The following is a 22,306-nucleotide window of genomic DNA, read 5'->3' on the forward strand; positions in this document are numbered from 1 at the left end:
GGGACCTTCAGGGCCGGCCGACCCCGCCACTGGTCAGTCGGTCGTGGGTTATGTAGGGCCGCGGAGGGAGTAATCGGGCAAGGGAGCGGGTTAACCTTGGAGGGCCCCAGCTAAGAGGTCTCCCTCATCCGGCGTCCCCATGTGTGTGCCCCGTACACTGCGAGCGTGCTGGGGGGAGGCCTGTACCTCCCAGGAGGCCCAGCTTGCTGTCCAGGGTAGCCTGCCCGGGAGGCCGGCACCTCATGAATTCCATAGCAGATCTCACTGTGCGGCGGCGGCAGCGCTGGCTGGAGACCCCGGAGCCCCTGCTACCATCAGGGTTCCTGCTGTCACCGCTGTATCTCCTGCTGCTGTCAGAAGATCCTTCAATGGAACAGATCGGGGGATCCCTGGGCAGCTCAGCGGTTGAGCATCTGCTTTCAGCTCAGGGTGTGATCCTGGGGTCCCGGGATCGAGTCCCACATTGAGCTCCCTGCAAGGAGCCTGCTTCTCCCTCTGCCTGTGTCTCTGCCCCTCTCTGTGTGTCTCTCATGAATAAATAAATAAAATCTTTAAAAAAAAAAAAAAAAAAACCACCAACCCAAAGGCTCTCAAGGGCTTCTGACTCCTGCCTTCATCAGAGCTGGGGGGCTCCGGGTGGAGAAGTGGGTCGGGCGGAATGGTCAGAAGCGGGAATGGGAGCAGTGCTGTCATCCAAGCGGAGCTGCCCTCAGAGAGTTCGGTCTTCTCCAGACCCCAAGTCTCCCGCCCACCCAGAGGGGTCTGTGCAGTCACTGTGGTCAGCACGCGCTGACTCCCCCAGCACCTGTCATGAGGCTCAGGGGCTCCTGCCAGGAAGGACTTGCCTGAAGCAGTGTGGCCATCACGCAGAGCATGTGGACGCCAGCAACAAGGGGCAAGACAAAGGGGGGGGCGACAGTGGCCAAGGCCACACACAGGTAAGTGGAAGGCCTTCCTTCTGAGCAGAGGAGACTGAGCAGATGCAGGGGGCGAGTGGGGGCCCGAGAGGGACGGAGGCCTCAGAGGGCCTGAGGTCTAGTCTCAGAGCTTAAGCCTGTAGGTGGAGAAGCCATGAGTCCCGCAGGTGGATTTGGTGACCTGGCAAAGGATAGGACACCTGCTCAGGGACCTGCAAGCCCATCTACATATATGAGCCTTTAACCCTGAACATCCTCTGTGCTGACGGTGAGGGAGAGGCATGTGCACGGGGAAGGCAGCCTACAGGGCACGCGTGCTCACAGGGGGTGCGTGTGTGTGCACAGGGAGCGTTCTCACACACAGACACAGGGGCGTGTGGAGGAGCACAGGCACAGACGGACTTACTGCAGCAGACGCCTGTGGTTGAGCTCGTGGGAGGGGGGCATCCGGCAGCAGCTGAACGTGATGACTCGTCTCCCGAAGCGGTCCTCCCCTGCAGGAGCAGACACGGGCGTGAGCCCCACCAGCGCCCAAGGCCGCCTTCTCGTGGCCCCCCAGCAGCCCACCTGACCCAAGAGGCCCAGGCGGGTGGCAGATAGCATCTGTGACATGACACTCTGCATACGTTGGCCAGGCTCGTGCTCACCACCAGCCTGCACACTGGGCACCATCTCTCCCCTTGACCAATGGGCAAGTGGGGCCTGGTGGGATTAAGTCACCAGGGCAAAGCCACACGGTGGGCCGGGGGCACCCAGCTCTGGAGCCTAGATGCATCTGGCTTCCAAGCTGGTGCCTGGCCATGCCGTCTGCGGCCTCCTCCCCACCGTACTAGGTCGCCCCACTGAGCGCCCCCAGGCCTCCCGGCCCTGGAGAAGGCAGAGGGTCGCTTGGGCCCAGTCACCACTGCACGTGACCTCACAGCATACTGGAGTCCCGACACTTGGTGCTGGCCCCCTGCATGACCCGGCTGACCCCTTGCCTGTCCAGACGCCGTAGTGCTCACCACACGTGGGACAGTGGCAGGGGGGATGCTCCCCAAGGGCCAGCGCTCCCCAGTACCCAGGCTTGCGGCCTGTGTCTATCCTCAAATCGTGTCCAATACTCCACCGTTGCCAATGGACTGAGACTGCTCCTAGAACCTGAAGAAAGCAGGGACCCTTCTAGAAATCATACAACTTTAGACCCCCTTTCACTGTGAAGAAGCATTTACCTTTGTTTTCAAGGTTTATTTAAAATGAGCAAGGATGGGCAGCCGGGGTGGCTCAGCGGTTTAACACCGCCTTGGGCCCAGGGCATGATCCTGGAGACCCGGGATCGAGTCCTGCATCGGGCTCCCTGCATGGAGCCTGCTTCTCCCTCTGCCTGTGTCTCTGCCTCTCTCTCTCTCTCTGTGGCTCTCATGAATGAATAAAGTCTTTAAAAATAAATAAATAAATAAATAAATAAATAAATAAATAAATAAATAAATAAATAAATAAATGAGTCAATGAATGAATGAATAAATAAATAAATAAAGTGAGCAAGGATGAGAGCGAGGCTCTCCCACCCCTTCCAGCTCTGAACTGAACTCATCAGGACGGCGCATGCACGCACGCACACGCACACGCACGTGCAGGCTCAGGCCCTGCCCTGGTGGCACACCCGGGGCAGCTGCTTGTTATTGAGGACACGTCTGGACACGGAAGCTACTCCGACATTCAGAATTCTCGAGCCGTGCTGGTTCCCAGACACAGGACGTCCTCAATGCCGAGGCTCCTTAGGGATTCGGCTCATGCCTCGTGTGTTTAGAAAGCCCCGGATGGGAAGGACTGCGGTGGAAGCCCCACGGCGATCAGCCTCACCGCATGGGGGCTTCAGGCACAAATCCCCCCGCCGACGGCCGTGCCTCCCACGGTTTCTACCCCCTTAGGGGCCAGGGGACCTGCGTCCACACTCGCCCGTGTGGCACAAGGGAAAGGGACAGCGTTGCTCCTCCAGCGGGGAATCGTCCATGTGGCTAAGAAGACACGGGAATTAACTCCCCTGAGGTCTGAAAGAGAAAGTTAACACCCGTGACAGAAGGTCAACATCACTGCGTGGCATCATCAACCGGAATCAGGCCACGCGGAAAGTCTGGGATGGACTAAACAAGTGGGCCCACGGCAGACCAGGTCAGCCAGCGTTCGCGGATGGCCCACTGTGTGCTCAGTTCCGGGGAGAAAGACCAGGCGCGGCCCTCCCTGGCCTCCCCGTGCTGGGCCAAGGACAGCGATGTGGGGACAGGGCCTCCGCCCAGCTCACAAGCCCCTGAGAAGCCACGGGGGCTCCGGCAGCCAGGCTATTTCTGCAGCCCCTTCCACCTGGCTAGGCTTGGGTCACACCGTCACAGTCAGGGACGCCATCCAATGAGTCATTCTGAAGGGCCCTTGGCCGCTGGTGGAGGGTGGCCTGGAGCAGGACGTCCCAAGCAGAGGCTGCCTAGTAAGGGAGTGAGGAGGTGGGAGACCGTGACCTCCAGGACTGGGGAGGGGCTCCCCCCCACCCCGTGCTGGCTTGGGCTGCCAGGCCTTTCGCAGGAGACACAGGAGCCGAGAGGGGAGCACTGGGTGCAGCTGTGGGCAGGGGCTGAGCCCCGTCCAGGACTGAAGGTCCCCAGCACAGAGGAAGGATGGCCTGGGGTGGACGCTGGGCCAGGAGGCCTGTGGGCATGAGGAGCAGCTGCCCAGACCACTGGGTCCCAGGAAGAGTGGGACCTAGCAGATCCATCCACTGAGCCACATGGTGGGCCACAGTCAAGCACGTCGTGGTTGGAAAGAGGCAGCAAGCAGAACATCCACACCCCACCACCGCAAGGGACACTAAGGAGCAGAACTCAGTGCCAGGCACCAGAGCGTCACAGAGGAAAAGGGACAGGCATGGGGACCAGGTGCCCTGCCACAGGGGTCGCAGCAAGGCCACCCAGGGACCAAGGATGAGCAGCAGGAAATGCCCAGTGAGAAGTGTGACATCAGACTCCTGGAAAACCCGAGGGACTTGATGGGCCGGGATGCCAGGACACGGCGGGTCCCCGTCAGTCACCAGCACACTGCCCTCCTTGGACCACAGGCCCGGTATGCTGGCTTACCGACGGCGGGTGGGAGGGGCTCAGGCCTGTCCATGCACCCCAGGCCTGTGGTTGCTGAGACCCACTGTGCTGGCCAGGTGAGGGGACGCACGACCCCAGCCCAGAAGGTGGAGGGTGTGCAGAGTCCAGGACGGTCAGGGTCCGAAGGGTGAATTCCCACCCGGGGAGTCTGGACTCGGTTCAGCCACAAGAGGAGCGTGGAACAGGCCGCAAGCCCCTCCCACCCACCACCTCAAACAAGGGCAGAGCACAGCTCGGGCAAGCCACTGAGGCAGGGCCGTGGAGGGGCCTGCACAAAGCACTGGCACATTCATGCCTTCATTGCATCAACACTACGGGTCACCTACTGTTTGCACGGTCCATCAACTCGCACGACGCTGAGCTACTATTGAAGGCTTTGTGCTCCCCTGAAACCCAAAACAGCACCTAATGAAGCACCTAATGAAGATCTTCTCTTCATCTCAACAGATTTTGAAACACCCCACAAGCTAATATCACAGCATTACTCAGACTGGACAGACCCACGGGGCTCACAGCGAGGGTGGTGGTGGGCCAACCGGGACTGTGAAAAAGTAAAACAGGAGAGAGGGACAGAGGAAGAGCACAGGCTGGGCCGTGTCCCCGGGGACAGAGTCCCTGTCCCCTCACATCCAGGCAGCCCCGAGCCAGCTTCTCTGCTGCTCCGCGGTACATGCACGATCATAAAACTGGCTTGGGAGTGGGGCACCCGGGTGGCTCAGCAGTTGAGCACCTGCCTTTGGCTCAGGGCATGATCCTAGGGTCCTGGGATCGAGTCCCCATCGGGCTCCCTGCAAGGAGCCTGCTTCTCCCTCTGCCTGTGTCTCTGCCTCTCTCTCTGGGTCTCCCAAGAATAAATAAATAACATCTTAAAAAAGAAAAGAAAAGAAAAAGAAACCTGGGTGGGAAGTCCTAGTCAGTAACACCGACGAAGTCACGGCATAGCACTGGCATACAGTAAGTGCTCAATAAATGTGACCCGTTACCCTAGGCCAGGGCAGACGGCAGGTGTCTCCAGGTGGCGGTTTCATTTACAGAAGAGGAAGCTGACAAAAAAAAAAAAAGAAGAGGAAGCTGAGGCCCGGAGAGGCCACGCGAGCGGCAGAGCGGCACCCCCAGCCCCCGAGCGCCCCACAAGCTCCACAGCTGCCTGAGCACAGGCCTCCTGGGCCACCCTGAGAAATCCCAGGTGCGTCCGGCCCCCCACTTATTAAGCAGTCTAAGCAGCACGTGCATTAACACCACCAGTCAATACGAGTAAATGCCCCTCCGTCCTTCTCGGGTAACACCGGCCAGCATATTGAAAATGGGCTTCCGGATGATATAACGTGGAACGAAATGAAAACTATCAATAAAATGCAAATTCTGCGAGGCGTCAGTTTAATTCATGGCCCGTCTCCCCCTCCTTGCTGTGCACAGCCCAACATCGCTCACCATCCCCGAGACGGGAGAGCCCAGTTTATGAATAAAGAAACGGCTCCCGGAGCCATGGCCCGGAACGCGCTCCTGACGATCCGTCATCCGCTCCGAGGGAAGCACGACTCAAATGCATAATAGAGGCGGCCGCGACCTGACCAGGAAGGACTGGGGAGCTTGTCCCTTTGGGTTTTTGTTTTAAGGCTGCTCATCTCTTTCGCAGAAAGGAAACTTGAAGACCCATTTTTGTCTGCAACCTGCAGGGAAGCCGGGCCCGGGTCTAAACTGAGGGCGAAAGATCCGGGTCTGGGGCGGCGGCCTGTCATCCAGGAGGACCAGACCAGACCTGCCTGTCCTCTGGTCTGCCCCTCGCCGCCTCCGTGTCTCTGGATTAGACCTCCGGCCTCTCTGGTCCCCGTGCACTCTGCTCTCCACCACGTCATCTGCTCTGGCTGCATGGCCCCGGCCCCACGCTGAGCTCCAGACGTGACCCGTTTCTTAAAATCCTCACGTCAACTGTATTCACAAAACGCTATCGTAAGGATTCACAATTTCACAGAGCTTCTGCTTGGCCAAGTGCACATCCCTTAAATATTGACAGATCTTTCATTATTACTTTGTACAAGATCCTGGTTTCTGGCTGCAGACCTGGCCGTCCAGTTCTGGGGGAGGTGACACCCAGAGAGGAAATGGGGGGCTCCCCTTGGTGGGGAGCCATGTCTGCTCATCACTGTGGCAGGAGGCACAGCGTGGCCCACGTCACCTCCTGGTGGAGCAGGAAGGGTTCCAGGTGGTGAACCGTCCCCGCCCCGGGCAGGCCAGCCACAGAGGAGCATGAACCGGAGTGAGGGATGAGGGGACGAGGGGACAGAACCGGACGCCCAGGTGAGGCTGGGAGGAGGGGACAGAGGGCTGACCCTCCGTGAGGCAATGCCAGGGGCTCTTCCAGCGGGTGCTCTGATCGAAAAGCCAACGGGGGTTTCAAGGATGCTGATCTGTGTTCTAATGACTCCTCTCTCCTCGGCCGCCACGTCACTCAGGCTGCAGTGTTTAGATTTCCGTTGCTCTAGTTCTTGGACTATGACGTCCGTGTCACCCACGTGCAGAGCTGGTTCCGCCCAGCTTTGCTCCAGCCGCCTCCACTGGACTCCTGAGGTCCTCTGGCTGGGCTGGCATCTTTAGAGGGCGGCCTGAGGCCATCAGATCTTCCCTAAAGACAGTTAAACGTCTAGAGAAGCTGCTGTTTAAATGAGAATTCTGGTCTAACACAAGAGAAGTCTCCAGAATCCAGGGACTCAAGATGTAATCCTTCCCCACCCCCCTGTAAGGAAACTTGTAGCTCGAGACTGGGCTCAGGCGTCCCACCGAGATGACCTTGGAGCGCCTCTGGAAGAACCTACTCACAACCCAGGGCAGCCCACAGACCCTGAACGGTGGTGCCAAAGGACCCACCAAAAACCTCGAGGATGCCGACAGCCTCGCTTCAGGAAGGAACCCTGTCCCGGCCCCCAGGTCCCCTGCCCAGCAGGTGGAGATGAGGCCTGCATTAAAGGAATGACCCCAACTCATTTCCTAGGGCCCCCTGCCCTTGATTCAACTCTCCTTCTGCGCCCCTGGGAGCCTCACCCCATGCTGCTAGGACCCTTTAGGCAGGGGTCAATGCATCAAGAAGACGTAACAATCCTAAGGGGACAAGCCCCCTAAAAGCAAAGCGTCGAGACACATGGAACCAAAGGCAGGAACTAACAAATGCCAATCAGGGTGCTTTGAACACACCCCGGTCGGCAAATGATGGAAGGAGACACAGAAGTGACTGAGAAGGAGAGGATGTGGACACCATTCATCAACTGAACCGAACTGAATACGTAAAACTCTCCGCCCGACACGGCAGGACACACACATTCCTCCCCAGCGCACAAGGGACATCCGCCCAGACAGCTCATGCACAAGGCCACCACTTCGCAGACTTAGATCTTGGAACCAACCCATTGATATTCTTAAAAGTTACCGAGGCCCTCAAGGAGTTGTTCCTGTTTTGCTTTTTAAAGATGTCATTAAAAAAAAAAAGATTTCATTCTTTTATTTTAGAGACGGTGCTCGCTTCGGCAGCACGTGTATTTATTTTAGAGAGAGGCAGAGCAGGTGCGAGCTCAGGGAGGGGCAGCGGGAGAGGGCGAGGGCGAGGGCGAGGGCGAGGGCGGATCCCAGGCCAACTCCGAGCTCAGCGCGGAGCCCGATGTGTTTGATTTCACAACCCAGAGATCACAACCTGAGCCGAAACCGAAGAGTCAGAGGCTCAACCAACTGAGCCACCCAGGTGCCCCAGCCCTCAGAGTCTTAAAATTTTTTAAAAAGCAGGTTATTTCTATTGAAATTGACCATACTAGAAATCTAAACGAGAAAATTTTTAAATATTTATTTAAATTTTTAAAAATATTTATTCATTTAAAAATACCCATTGCAGGGGTGCCTGGGTGGCTCAGTCAATTGAGCCTCCGGCTCTTGATTTTGGCTTAGGTCATGATCTCAGGGTGGTGGGATCAGGCTCCACTCAGCATAGAGTCGACTTGTCCCTCTCTCTCTGCTCCTCCCCTTGCTCATGCATGTGTGCACGTTCTCTCTCTCTTAAATAAATCCTAAAAATCCTTAAAAATAACCCATTGCATGTTAACATAAATAATGTATTTTTTCCTCTTATGAAAAATACCTATGTTTCCTGCCTTCCTTTTGTGAGGAAGCACCTGACCTGTGCCTCCACATGGGATCCAGCAACCATCCCTGTTCCCTAAACCTTAACAGTTCTCCAAAATGAACATCTGGGGCTTGGAATGGCTGGCCACCTGTCCATCCCCATCCTCTCCTTGGGCCTCTGCACTTAGTGTGCACCAAAATACTTAGCACTTGTGTCTCTAGAGCCTCCAACTATTGAGAACCATCCCTCTGTTTGATCATCACCTTGACAAGTCTCCAGCTCCTTTGGGACAGGAACTACTGTTTATGGAGCTTGGTGCAGAGGACAAAGAGGTGAGATGGTAGGGTCACTGCCCATGACGGCTAACTCCACGAGTCACCCCGACTGGGCAAAGGGAGGCCCTGACAGCTGGTAAAACAGTATTCTTGGTGTGTCTGCAAGGGTGCTTCCAGGGGAGAGCAGTTTTTGAACTGAGGAAAGAAGGTCGCCCACCCCAACACGGGAGGGCAACCCCAATCTGTTAGGAGCCTGGATGGAACCAAAGAGCATAGGGCGAGTTTGCTCTATGCTTGAGCTGGGACACCCACTTTCTCCAGGCCTCGGGCACCTGGGAGCACCAGTGCTCCTGGTTCCCCAGAGCCCAGGCTAGGACTTACACCACCGGCCCTCCTGGGTCCCCAGCTTGCAGACGGCAGATCTTGGGACTTCTCAGCCTCCACGGTCATGCGAGAGCCAATCCCTACAATAAGCCTCCTCTTACTGTATCTCTGGATATTGTATCTCCTGGTTCTGTCCCCCCGGGGGACCCCAACTAAAATGCTGCCCCCATGAAACACACCATGCGGCCCTGACCCCTCAGGCCTCGTCAAAGTGACACAATAAATTCCCCCAGACCCACTGCTGGCCATGGGGCTGCTCATCTTCTAAGTGTGGGCAGATGTTTGTTCCCTTTGATGGGAAGCAGCACAACACTGTCCTTGGTTAATAAAGCAATCCGTTTAATTTTGGCCTCTGCTCCTTAAAGACCAACGCCGCCTGCTGGCTTCCCGGAGCACCCGGCGATGCTCTGACTCCGACAGGCATGTCAAAACCCTGGCAGGTTCTTTCAGTTCCCGTTGTGGCCACAGCCAGCTGGAGTGAAGCAGCGGGGAAGAACCCGCCCATGCCACGGGGACGCGGCACTGTCAGTGTGCCTAGGGCCACCAGCTGCGACCCACCTGCCACTTGCAGGATGCCGTGCCTGGCCACATCGTAGAAGGGGTGATCCATGCTCAGCGCCGGGTCCTGGCCAGCCGTGGGCACCACCAAGGGCCTTCCCGCCATGCTCAGGGCAGCTGCCTCCTCTTCATCTCTTTGCAGCTCTACGGCAGACGGCAAGGATTAGAGGAAGTCAGCTGTCTTCCCGAGGAAGAAGGGCAACGAGGGGGCCTCCTGAGGTCTTTTTATAGGAGTCACATGCCTCAGCTGTGCAACCACTGTCCCTCTGCGTAGTGCCTCCTCACTATGCGCTTGTCTCCGCTGTGCTCCCATCATGCACCCACCTCTCCTGTGCACCATGTATGCACTCGTCTCTGCTATGTACCCACTTCTCCTGTGCACCTACTATGTGCCCATCTCTCCTGTGCACCATGTGCCTATCTGTGCTGTGCTCCCACTATGTGGCCATCTCCACTATGCTCCCACCATGCACCCACTTCTCCTGTGCACCCGCTATGTGCCTATCTCTGCTGTGCTCTCACTATGCACCTGTGCTCCCACCATGCATCCACTTCTCCTGTGCATGCAGTAAGCACCTGTCTCTGCTATGTACCCACCTCTCCTGTGTACCCACTATGTGCCCATCTCTCCTGTGCACCCACTGTGCATTTGCTTAGTGTGAACCCACTATGCATCTGCTCAGTGTGTGCCCACCTCTCCTGTGCACCCACTATGTGCCTATCTCTGCTGTGCTCTCACTATGCACCTCTCTCTGCTCCCACCATGTGCCCACCTCTCCTGTGCACCCACTAAGCACCCATCTCTGCTATGTACCCGCCTTTCCTGTGCACTATGTGCCCACCTCTCCTGTGTACCCACTATGCATTTGCTCAGTGTGCACCCACCTCTCCTGTGCACCTACTATGTACCCACCTCTGCTGTGTACCCACTATGCACCTGATGAGGATGCAGAACCACGGAGGGATAGAATGAGGCCTCAGGGCTGAATACTGTCCTCCATGTGGACAGGAATGGAAACTGAGGCTCAGAGATGGGGAATGAGTGCCCAAGGCCACACTGCTTGTTACAGCCCTGTCACCCCTTGCTTTGTGTACACATAGAATATGTCATCCTTCACATGTGAAAGATCCAGGGTTGGAATTCCTCCACGTAAATAAATGTTTGGTTTTATTTATAAACAAAAAAACAAAAAAACCAACCAAGGAATAGCCTTTCATGTAAACATACACACATGTGATCTTCACCAAAACGCCAGGGGTGGTTCCAGAGGCTTGGCTCTGACATGGTTCCCTGTTACCCTGAGCCTCAGTTTGCTGGTCTGTGACATGGGGATACAGAATCTGGTACCGTCACGCGTGGCCTTCAGCAGCGAACAAGGATTATCATCCCACCTGAGCCCCCCAACAACCCAGAAGGGTGGCTCTCATCGCCCACAGGGGCTCATCTGAACCTGTGCAAAAGTGCCCTGGAAAGATTAAAAAGGCACTCCGTGTGGCCGGCTGGGACAGGGGACTGGTACGACCCCAGATGAGGACGACCTCACCGGGCACTCTTTACAGGGGCCGACTTCCCGAGTCACATACATATATTATGCATTAAAAGCAAACGCGCCAATGACCTCCTCGCAGGACGAGGCCGGAGGAGAAGACACATTTACCTATTTCGGCCAGCTGCTCCAGGTCCAGCTGGGACATGCTCTGCTGCCGGACAGGGCGGCCCAGGCACACCGTCCCAAGGCCACCTCTCGGGGATCCGGGCACAGGGTCCTTCTGACACCCTGAGGGAGAAGCACACAGAACCAGAGACACGTCGCACACAAGGACATGCTAGGGCTCGAGGACGGAAGGAAATGCCCTTTGGGTGCCTGGCTTGCTTTTCTCTCCTTAACATAAAAAAAAAGCACCCACTTCTCGGGGTGCCTGGGTGGCTCAGCAGGTTGAGCCTCTGCCTTTGGCTCAGGTCGTGATCCTGGGGTCCTGGGATCAAGTCCTGCTTCGGGCTCCCTACTCAGCGGGGAGTCTGCTTCTCCCTCTGCCATTCCCCCTGATTGTGCGCACCCCCCCCCCCCGATAGATAAATAAAACGTTTAAGAAAAAAAAAACGCACCCACTTCTGATTCCCCAAGACCCCAAATCGAGACAATGTTTCCACTTCTGTTCAACTGCCCAGCACCCCCTCCACGTGGGGGAGGTCCAAGGAGCCGGAGCCCCGAAGGTGGCGCCGACCCCACGTGTGACGGCCTCTTCCTTGGGACTGTTGCCCGCGGCCAGGGCTCCCCCTCACCAAGCAGCCCCATGTCCCAGCGGGGCAGGGCAGGGCGGCCACAAGGGTGGGGCACACCTGGAGTGAGAACAGTGCCACCAGAACCGAAGCCCTCAAGGCCACCATCATTTCTGCTCAGAGAGATGCACGCACCCTCCTGCACCCATTTAGGGAGGGGGAAATGAGGCCAGCAAAGATTGATCAGAACTGCTCACGGTTGTGCGTTATTTTTTTAAAAAAATTATTTGTCTATTTATTTATTTGTGAGAGAGAGCGAGAGAACACGAGTGGGGAACCTGACATGGGGCTCAATCCCAGGACCCCAGGATCATGACCTGAGCCAAAGGCAGACCCTCCACCGTCTGAGCCCCCCAGGTGCCCCGGACCCATTTTTAATAGCAAAAGGAAACATACGACTTTGTTAAAATGATGTTTTCTAAGAGTGCTAGGATGAGGGGTGATAAATCCATTTATTTTTCCACATTTAGCCGTTTCTCATTTTTGCAGAAGCCCATGGGGCTCTGAGAAGATGCAGTGATCCAAACTAAAACAATGCACAGCTGACAACGTAAAGCATGTTTTATGAACATGAAAAATGTAAAAATCTTCCTTCCCCTTCCCCTTCTTCAAAACTCCCTGTGTTTTTCCTTCTCCATTTTACAGATGAGAAAACTGACCCAGGGGTCAGGGAGTCATCTGCCCGGGTGCAGAGCCCGGGACGAGATGATGCAGAGGCACTCACCCAGGGCACCGGTCAGAGGTGTGCAGGAGCAGAGAGAGTCAGGGAGGGCCCAGGGTCCGGAGATGCATGTCCCTTGCCTGGGGGAAGGGGTTCATGGAGACCCCCTCATCATGGTCACAGCTGATCACTTTGGGGCGGGGGAGAGGAAGTCAGAGTCCGTGCTTGCCCATGACAGCTGCTGTTTAAACACTAGAATCTTAGTATGAAGAATACTTGTAAGTGGGCACCCCAGGCCCCGGGGTCCCAGTCCTGGACACACACACACACGCAGCAGAATGTGCATGGAAATCTGTGCACGGGAAGACAGGGGCCGAGGGCTCTGGGCGGCACTCTCGAAACAGCCCCAAGCCTAAGTAGCCACAGCCAGTGGAAGGCAGCTGTAACCAGACCGTCCCCCGGCCACCCGCCCCGCAGCCGTGTGTCTTCCACAGCTGTGCGTCCCAACCCGGGGCAGGGAGGGGGTGTCTCACCATCACACCCAGCAAAAGGTCAGGTACACGATTCCACGTTTTAAAAGTCTGAAGCAGGCAAAACAAACCTACGGCGACAGAGGCCAGCCTCTGTCAACAGGGAGGGGCATGGGGGCTGGCCACATTCTACTCCCAGGTGCTGATGTGTGGGTGTGTCTGTTCACGCTGTGAAAACTGAGGGAATTCGGGGGGTCAGACGTGTCAGGGTCAGGCAGTTGGGGAGGGCTTGCCCAGGAGGTGGAAGGGCTGCGTGCAGGACAGGGGGCCAGTGTCACACTGCGGAATGCCTGGCGGCAGCGGGAAACCACATCTATTCCCTGGACAGGCATGCCCTGGGCAGGACCCTGGGTCCCAGACACAGCGGGGAACGGACATGTGCCCTCAAAAGTGCTCAGGCTGAGAGGGACCCGGACAGGAAATGGTCAGCAGGAGGAAGGGAGCGGCCTTCAGCAGAAACATACAGGAACTGACAGTGGCCAAGGAGCCTGCGGAGGCCACAGGGGCAGCGGAGGCCGCCTCCCGACACCAGAGACGACAGGGGCACAGCATCCCCGGTCTACACTGCCTGCACCACAGGAGGACACCATAGACACGCACCACGGCCACAGTCCAGGCCTGTGGTCACAGAGGAAGGGGGACCTGGCTGGACAGGGCGGACAGCTGTCCTCATGGCCACCAGCATCCCTGCCCCCTCTGCCAGTAACGCACCCACTTCAGGCCCCAGGGTCAGAACATGGGGTCCTTGCCTGGCCAATCACGGCTGCAAACGCCCTGAGCCACAGAGGTAAGGTCGGGAGTGATCCCACGTCTCCACTGTGCTAATCGGGGCGAATTCTGAGACTTCCATAAAAGCTATGGAGAAGAAATTATTTTTTTTTTTTTTTTTAAGTAGGCTCCAGGGCAGCCCCGGTGGCGCAGTGGTTTAGTGCCGCCTTCAGCCCGGGGTGTGATCCTGGGGACCCCGGATCGAGTCCCATGTCGGGCTCCCTGCATGGAGCCTGCTTCTCCCTCTGCCTGTGTCTCTGTCTCTCTCTCTCCTCTCTCTCTCTCTCTGCGTCTCTATGAATAAATAAATAAAATGTTTAAAAAAATAAAAAAATAAAGTAGGCTCCATGCCCAGCACAGAGCCCGACGTGGGGCTTGATCTCACAAGCCTGAGATCATGTCCTGAGCTGAAACCAAAAGTCAGATGCTTAACTGGCAGAGCCACCCAGGTGCCCTAAGAAAAGATATCTTTTTTACATACTTTTTTTTTTTTAAGATTTTACTTATTTATTCATAAGAGACACACAGAGAGAGAGCGAGAGACACAGGCAGAGGGAGAAGCAGGCTCCCTGCAGGGAGCCCGACGTGGAACTCGATCCCAGGTCTCCAGGATCATGCCCTGGGCCGAAGGCAGGCACTCAACCACTCAGCCCCCCAAGGCATTCCAGAAAAGATACTTAAGTTTATTCCGTTGCACCCCAAACCATGAGGCGGTGAGCTTGGAACTACCAAAGGTCACCAGGTGGAATGTGAGAAGAATGAACCCAAAGGCAGAAAAAGGCAGAGCAAGGCAGAGAAGCAGTCCCCTAAAACACCGTGCTCCTGGATTCAGCTGCACCTGGATGCAAAGATCCAATGAATCCTCTTTTTATTTATTTATTTATTTATTTATTTATTTATGTATTTATGTATGTTTGTTTGTTTGTTTGTTTATTTATTTATTTATTTATTTATTTATTTTTCCAATGAATCCTCTTTCCCGCATAAGCCAGTTTGGATTATAGACGACCTGTCACTTCTAACAAAATTATTTTCTTTGAAAAGTCCATGAAAACTACCTCAACGTCCTCTATTCGAGGAGAATGAAACGACCACGCCCACCCTGCTTTTCTTTCTGATTGTGTTACAAGGTAAATGAACTTCGTTTCCGAAAACTCTGAGGGGGAAACTGGCTTAGCAATGGAGCTACGTGGCACCCCAGCTGACCCAGGCCCTACAGCCAACCCAGGCCCTACACCCTGAGCCCTACACCGGCACCGGCCCTGGCTCCCTCTGCCCCCAAGACATGGCTGAGCGACCCGCATTCCACGGGGCCCCCAAGGTCACTGCTCTGCCCTTGATCCAAATGTCCCTCGTGCCAGGCTGATAACACGATCTCTTAGCGAGCCTGGTCCGCTTCATGTCGCCGCAATTCAATCCGTTGCCCTCCCTCTACTCAGAGCATGTCTAGACGGCAAAGTTTGGCCTAACAGCAACACCAAGGACGTAATTTAAGGGGAGGAAAGCTGTCCCGGATCCTGCGAACAATTTTTATTTCTGCACGTTGCCTCCGGTCTTGGTCTGGACACACCCATGTTCTCTAAACTCACTCTTGGGGACACCTGGTGGGGCTCAGCGGTTGAGTGTCTGCCTTTGGCCCAGGGTGTGATCCCGGGGGCCCGGAATCGAGTCCCGCATTGGGCTCCTCGCAGGCAGCCTGCTTCTCCCTCTGCCTGCATCTGGGCCTCTCTCCCTCTGTGCCTCTCATGAATAAATAAAATCTTTAAAAAATAAAAATAGAGTCATACTCAGATTACACGTGCATTTTGTAATCCACCCGGACCGACCACTCTGAGCCCAGCCATCAGCCCCTAACATCCCAGACCCCAGAATAGTCAGCCCAAGCCGCCAGGAGCACACCTCCCCGCAGGGAGGCAGGGGATCTGGGGCGCAGGAAAGGAGTGGGGGGCACATGCCTGTGTCTGGGTGCCTGGCCGGCGCCTTAGTCAAGCGAGCAAGCCTAACGCCAGTGAGCCGCCACCGTCGGTAGCTCCCGGGGCGCTGCTGGGCCGAGGACACACCCACCAAGACTTTGTGCCCGAAGGTCTCCTGTGGATCTCAGGGAGCCTCCAGCACGGCTGTTCTAGACGAACTGGCCCTCGGGGACCCACAAACACAAGAGAGGGCACCGTGAAATCTAGAACCAGACATTCCACATGGCAACTAGCCCAGCCTCTTCAAAAACTGATGTTATTTAAAAAAAAAAAAAAAAAAAAAAAAGTAGGACCTGGGTGGCCCCAGACAGTGACGCATCTGCCTTGGGTTCAGGTCACGGTCCCAGTCCCAGGGTCCTGGGATTGAATCCGACGTCACTGGGCTCCCTGCTCAGCGGAAAGCCTGCTTCTCCCACTGCCCCTCCGCCCCGCTCACCCATGCCCTGTCAAATAAATAAATAAAAATCCTTTTTTAAAAAGATTTTTATTTATTTATTCATGAGAGACCCTGAGAGACAGGCAGAGACACAAGCAGAGGGAGAAGCAGGCTCCCTGCAGGGTCCCCGGGGTCGCTCCCTGAGCCGATGGCAGGTGCTCAATCACTGAGCCACCCGGGCATCCCATAGATAAAATTTTTAAAAAAGGAGAGAGAGAGACAGAGCGAGGAGGGGCGGGGTGGGCACATCAGACACCGGAAGGCCCAGGGCAGTGGCGTGAGCACAGAGCTTGCTGGAACCCTGGTTCATGAACAAGCAGGGGAGCTGGTCCCAGGACACGGGGAGCTGCCAACAGGGTCCGAATGGCAGACGGTACTGATGGGGCCTGGTCCGTGTCCTTGGGGTGGCACAGGACCCCGTCACCGTGCACAGGAACCGCCCGGAGCCGCCAGTGGGGAGGGCCACGCAGGGGCTATGCCAGCCCCGTTCCCAGGGTTCAGCTGAGACGCACAGAGAACCCGCAAGGAACAGCACCAATTCCCGCATCAAGCACGTGCTCCCTACTATTCCTTCCAAGCTCCTGCTCTCGGAGCAATTCCGACCCCGTACGACTGCAGAGGGAACAAGGGAGGCGGGAACACAGCCCCGGCCCGGCCCTGACAAAGGCCACCATCTGCCCCCATTTATCGGACAACAGAACTGAGGCCGATGCGGCCTGGAGCTGCCTCCACAGACTCCCGTCTCCTTCCCGTCCACCTCTCATCCACTTCGGCACAGGCAGCCCTGGGTGGTTTGCATTTCCACTTCTGGGAGCCCTGGCGATAGTGACCCAGCTCACACTCCAGTTCCAACCAGCCTGCGCCCTCTCTCCATGTCTCCCCCCGCCCCCCGCCCTCCTCGGATGGCTGGTGGCCTTGCCAGGGGCCTTGCCCTCTCTGGGCTGAGACGGAGCAGGGCCCTGCTGCCAAGTCCTGGGGGTGCAGCCAGGACACTGCTGGTGGGAGACCCTGGCAGGGCACAAGGAGGGAGCCCAGGGCAGGGGAGGGACGGGGAAGGGGAGTGGCCCCAGGAAGAAGGGCAGGTGAGGCCTGGGGAGTCACACCTTTCACGCGCACACACGCAGGTCCTGGCTTGGCTCCACCTGGGACCCAGGCCCCCATCTCCAACAAGGCCCTCGCCGCTGTGACACCACCTCCTACTCCAGCACACAAGACAGTTCCAGACCAGTCGCTCAAGACCCACATTTCATACCAGTGACCAGACTTGCTACCAACTGTGCCCACGGCCTCCCTGGGCTGGCGTCGCCCACATTTTTCCAAGGTCCCCAACCCTAGAGGCCATGGCTTCGGAGCACAGGGAGGCCAGATGGGACGGAAGCCATACAGCCAGCTGGCCAGGGCTGGGGTCCACACACGGGATCAGGTTGCTCCCTGGCAGGATGCAGGGCCCAGAGCGCCAGGCAATGGAGGCCCAGCACTGCCCCACACAGACCCCCGGGCCCACGGTGTCCACGTCGGGAGCACCGAGCCACCTTCCAAATCTGGCTTTCCCCGGAGCTGCAGGCAGCTCCAGGGAGGGTGGCAGTGGTGACATCAGGGCCCGGCTGCGAGCCACCCACTACCTGAGGTGAAAGTGAGAAAAGAAACTCAATCATCTACCCCCACAGCTCGGGCCATGGCAGCTGGGGTGCAAGGAGTGCCGGCCAGAAAGCCTGCTAAGTGGAGAGCTTGTTCACCTCGGTCACGCGTCCCTGGGCCACCTAATGAGACTGGCTGCCAGGCACAAGGGTGCCGAGGGCTGTTGCTGTCGGGGGGCGGAAAGGGGACCACCCAGCCTTGTGGGGGACTCACCACCACCCGGTCATTCTGCTTATCCCTCACGACAGGCCAGAGGGCCTCCCCAAAGTTGGAGCATGGGAAGGGGCCACCTTGTCCCCACCCCCAGAGCTTCAGGGTGCTCCCGCACCCCTTCTGTGGGCTAGCCTGGACCGACGCACCTGCTACAAGCCAGGCAAATAGCTCAAAAGCCACGTTCCGGGGACACGTCTTGAGGGACCTGCCCGACCCAGGGGAGAACTGTCTGGAACATTCTCACTTCAAAGCCTCGCAGGAGGCGCTGAGAACAGCCAGGAGGGACCCAGGCCTCTTCTTGCTCCTCTGTCTGGGGGGGAAGAGCCTCCCTGCTGAGCCGCATGAGGAAGCAGCTGGGCCTGGGGAGCTCAAGGCCACCAAAGCCAAGGAGGCTTTGCTTTTCCTCCAGAGTCCGCTTTAACCAAACAAAGTGATATTTACTCCTTTTTTCCTTCATTTGCTCAAAACCTGTACCCGGATCGCCTATCTCAGAAAGCACGGGCAGCTTTGTTTGTTTTGAATTTTGCAAACGCACAGGTGGGCAGGTGCCTTGCTGTGGCAACAGGTGGAGGGAGGGGTCTGTAAGGAGGACCCTGTAAGCTCCCCCAGCCCCACAATCTTATACTCGAGTAAAATAAGGCTCGGCACGCACCAGCATCAGATGGTTCCTCACCCCCACTGCACGTGGTCAGTGGAACCCCACCCCACGCGGGATGGGAACAGGATGGGAGCCCCGCCAGCGTAGGAGAAGGAAGCCCCTCTGTGCTGCTGCTGCTGCTTAAGGAGCTGAGGAGCCCCTCGGGGAGGCCAGTGTCCTGCTCCCACCGGGCCCAGCTGGTTCCACAGCTGCAGGTCCAGGAGCCCAAGTGGCGCTGACTGGCTGGGAGGCATCCAGGCGAGCAGTGGGCTCGGGCACCAGGGTAAATCTGGTCCTATCGGCCTTGTGACAGTTGATTTTACGTGTCAACTTGTCTGGCCAGTGGAGCCCAGCTGTTTGGTCAAACACCAGCCTGGGTGTGGCTGTGAAGGTACCTGTAGATGGGATTAATGTTTACAGTTAATCCCCCTGACTTTGCGTAAAGCTGCTAATGTACCAGAACGTGGGTGGGCCTTGTCTAATCTGTTGAAGGCCTTCAAAGCAAACGCTGAGGTTTTTTTTCCGGGACGGACTTCTGCCTGGAGATAAACGGAGAATTCCTGCTGCCCTACGGATGTTAGATTTGCTAGCGCCCACAACTGCATAAAAAGCCAACACCTGCAGACAAAATTATAGATAAGTATCTATTGGCTCATGTCCCTCGAGAACCTGATTCAAGTTTCTCACATACTCAGGTTGCCTCTTCCCATGAATTACCAGAATCACAAAACAGGGGCGCCTGGGAGGCTCAGTGGTTGAGCGTCTGCCTTCAGCTCAGGTCGTGACCCCAGGGTCCTGAGATCGAGTCCCGCATCGGGCTCCCCGCAGGGAACCTGCTTCTCCCTCTGCCTCTGCTGCTCCCCCTGCTTGTGCTCTATCCCCTTCTCTCTCTCTCTGTCAAATAAGTTGATTAAATTAAAAAAAAAAAAAAAAGAAGAAGAAGAAAGAAAGAAAGGAAACTATACATTGTCCAGAACAGAGAACCCCCTCCGGGGGCTACCCCGCTCCATCCTTTGGGAGTTTTAACTATGCAAACTGCAGAGAGCTGAGAGCAACACAAAATAATACTTGTCTACAGAGATGCAAATCCCGTCCTGTCCTGTGGAAGGTGGAAGTCCGGTGGGCTCTCCCTCTGCCCCCCACCTCCCCCTCCCCCAAAATGCCCTCAGTTGCCTCCCTGTCACTTTATTTCTGTATTCCCGACCTCTGCACGTCAGATCCTCCGTCCGGTGACACCACCCGCCTGGCTCCCTCGTGAGTTAAACAAAATGCTTAACGCGAGTCCATTTTTCTGTCTGTAGGACAGTCATGGCTTTATCCCTTTTCTGGAAATGATCTTTTAATGTTAGCCTTGCTCCAGGCACCTAGAGCTTTGCAAGGAAGGGACACGGAGTAAAAAAAAAGGCACATGTAGCCCGGCCTTGTTCACAGGACAGCAGGCTCCCGCTCAAGGATGTGAGGCCCCACAGCTTGGGGCTTCCAGTCCGGCTTGGACTCCACCTGCACCCCCTTACCCTGGGCATCCTCCTCTCTCTCCCCACTATGCTGCAGCCCCAGAAACTCAGCCCGTCAGATGCTCTCCCAAATCCCATGCCGCTCCCGCCTACCCCAGGACCTTATGAATGAATAAAATCTTTAAAAAAAAAAAAAAGAGGAGCTGCACAGGGCAAGGTATCGTGTGTGTGTGCACGGTCTCTGGGTGCACTACCTTCCCAGCACCCCCATGTGCTCGGCAGCCGGGAAGCTCTCCTACGCAGCTTAGCACAGAGGCAGGACTAAATCATCACTGTGCTTGATGATGGACCTCAACTACCAGCCCCAGGTCTCTCCCTAGAGGTTGGGGGGTAGGGCTGAAAGGCTCAAACCCTCTCATCAGGAGGGAGGGGGTCCACTCTCTAGCCCCCTCCACTAGCCCCCTCATTAGCATGAACTCAGGTAAGATCCAAAGGGACCCTTTATTTTATTTTTTTTAAAGATTTTATTTACTCATGAGAGACGCAGAGACACAGGCAGAGGGAGAAGCAGGCTCCCTGCGGGGAGCCCGATGTGGGACTCGATCCCAGGACCCCGGGGTCACACCCTGAGCTGAAGGCAGACACTCAACTGCTGAGCCCCCAAGGTGCCCAAAAGGAACCCTTTAAGAATGAGAAAAGACACTCCCATCACTCAGGAGGGTCCCTGGGTTCCAAGGAGCCCCGTGCCCAGAACTGGGTCAGAGACCAAATACACACTGGTGCTCCCCCCCATGTCCTGTTCATCCTCATGACCTGTGTTGACACAATCCCCTCCCCAGCCTGTCCCACGCAGTTAATGTCCCAGAGCTCATCTGTAAACCTCCACCCTCCTCATCTGCGAGGGTGCACCTGCGTCTGTGGTCCTCAGGTTAATGTTACCATGGGGCCCCCTCAGCAGATCAGCTTCGTGAGGGCTGAGCTGCTGCCTGGACGCGTGCACAGGATCCCTAGAACCTACCACCACGGGGCACCTGCCATTGGCACGGGTCATGATCCCGGGGTCCAGCCTCGCGTCGGGCTCCCTGCTCCTCGGGAAGCCTGCTTCTCCCTCTCCCTCTGTCTGCCGCCTCCCGTACTTGTGCTCTGTCTCTGTTAAATAAATGAAATCTGGGCAGCCCGGGTGGCTCAGTGGTTTGGTGCCAACTTCAACCCAGGGTGGGATCCTGGAGACCCGAGATCGGGTCCCGCGTTGGGCTCCCTGCATGGAGCCTGCTTCTCCCTCTACCTGTGTCCCCTTCTCTTTCTCTCAGTGTCTCTCATGAATAGATAAATAAAATCTTTTAAAAAATAAACAGAAACTTAAAAAAAAAAAAACCAAACCCAAAAAACAAAAAAAAAGAACCTAGCATCGCGCAGATACTACAAATGCACCGACCCTCCTAAGCGGTGGTTTTGGGGCACAAGCTCCATCACCCTCCACCTGAGTCTGCCCACCGCCACTTCCCCCTGGGTCTCTCGGTGCCAGACCCTTTCCCCCTGAGCCGAGAGCCAGGCTCCCCGAGGAGCCCCCCCCCGCCCCCGCCCCTGCCCGAGGAGGGGGGAGCGGGGGTGGGGGGCGCTGGCTGGAGACATGGACCGGAGCAAGCCTGCTGCAACGTGCATGTTATGCAAAAGAGATTCCAAATCACCGGACCCGTCTGTTTATAATTCATAGCAAAATGGTTTGTTGCTATAAAAATATATCTGCACATTTCACAAATAGGCCCCTCACAGCAATTATCTTAATGCAGTAGCTACAAATTAACACCTACTTACCTCGGGCAAATTAGCACTAAATTGAATTTGAGTGGTGTGGTCGTGTGCAGGGTGCACAGAGGAAGGGTTTGCCCGCGCATCGCAGAAGGAGCTTCTGCTAAAGGGATGGAGGGGTGGGAGGGCCCCCAAGCCCGTATTTCACAGGCCCCAGGGAGAGGGGCTGGCACCCCGAGGGGAAGGGGATGCAGTGCCCACGTGGGAGTGGTTGGAGCCCTTGCCCATGGCTGGGGGGCCGAGGGGTGGGGGTCACCAGAGTTAGGATTCCCAGGTCTCTAGTGGTACCTCGTAAACAGTAATTTTTAGGGGCATCTGGGTGGCTCTAGTCGTTTGAGTGTCGACTCTTGATTTCGGCTCGGGTCATGATCTCGGGGTCCTGAGTCTGCTTGAGATTCTCTGTCTCCCTCCCCCCTGCCCTCCCCTGGTGTGCGCACGCACGCGCCCTCTCTCTCCCTCTTCCCCAAAAGCGATTTTCACGCTCTTGTTTCAGCTCTGCTCCAAATTCAGTAAAGCAGACCCCCCACTTCCTGCTCTTCCTC

At 56.5% G+C, this 22,306-nt stretch overlaps 1 protein-coding gene across 4 annotated transcripts in view; it reads right to left on the reverse strand.

Annotated features, from left to right (window-relative positions):
* The window catches only part of ARHGAP8 (Rho GTPase activating protein 8), a 65,406-nt gene that overhangs the window by 36,670 nt on the left and 6,430 nt on the right, over positions 1–22,306 (reverse strand). For 3 of the 4 annotated variants that reach the window (XM_077914154.1, XM_077914155.1, XM_077914157.1), the window contains exons 2-4: positions 11,023–11,142; positions 9,365–9,508; positions 1,324–1,411 (exon numbers count right to left, since the gene is read on the reverse strand). In XM_077914154.1, the coding sequence (XP_077770280.1) occupies positions 1,324–1,411; positions 9,365–9,508; positions 11,023–11,059 (269 nt within the window). In that variant the 5' untranslated portion in view covers positions 11,060–11,142. Of the gene's footprint in view, positions 1–1,323; positions 1,412–9,364; positions 9,509–11,022; positions 11,143–12,369; positions 12,492–22,306 lie in introns of those variants that run through there. The other variant, XM_077914158.1, reaches the window with a different exon arrangement.

This window comes from Canis aureus, chromosome 11 (assembly GCF_053574225.1).
Source record: "Canis aureus isolate CA01 chromosome 11, VMU_Caureus_v.1.0, whole genome shotgun sequence".
Classification (NCBI taxonomy): domain Eukaryota; kingdom Metazoa; phylum Chordata; class Mammalia; order Carnivora; family Canidae; genus Canis; species Canis aureus.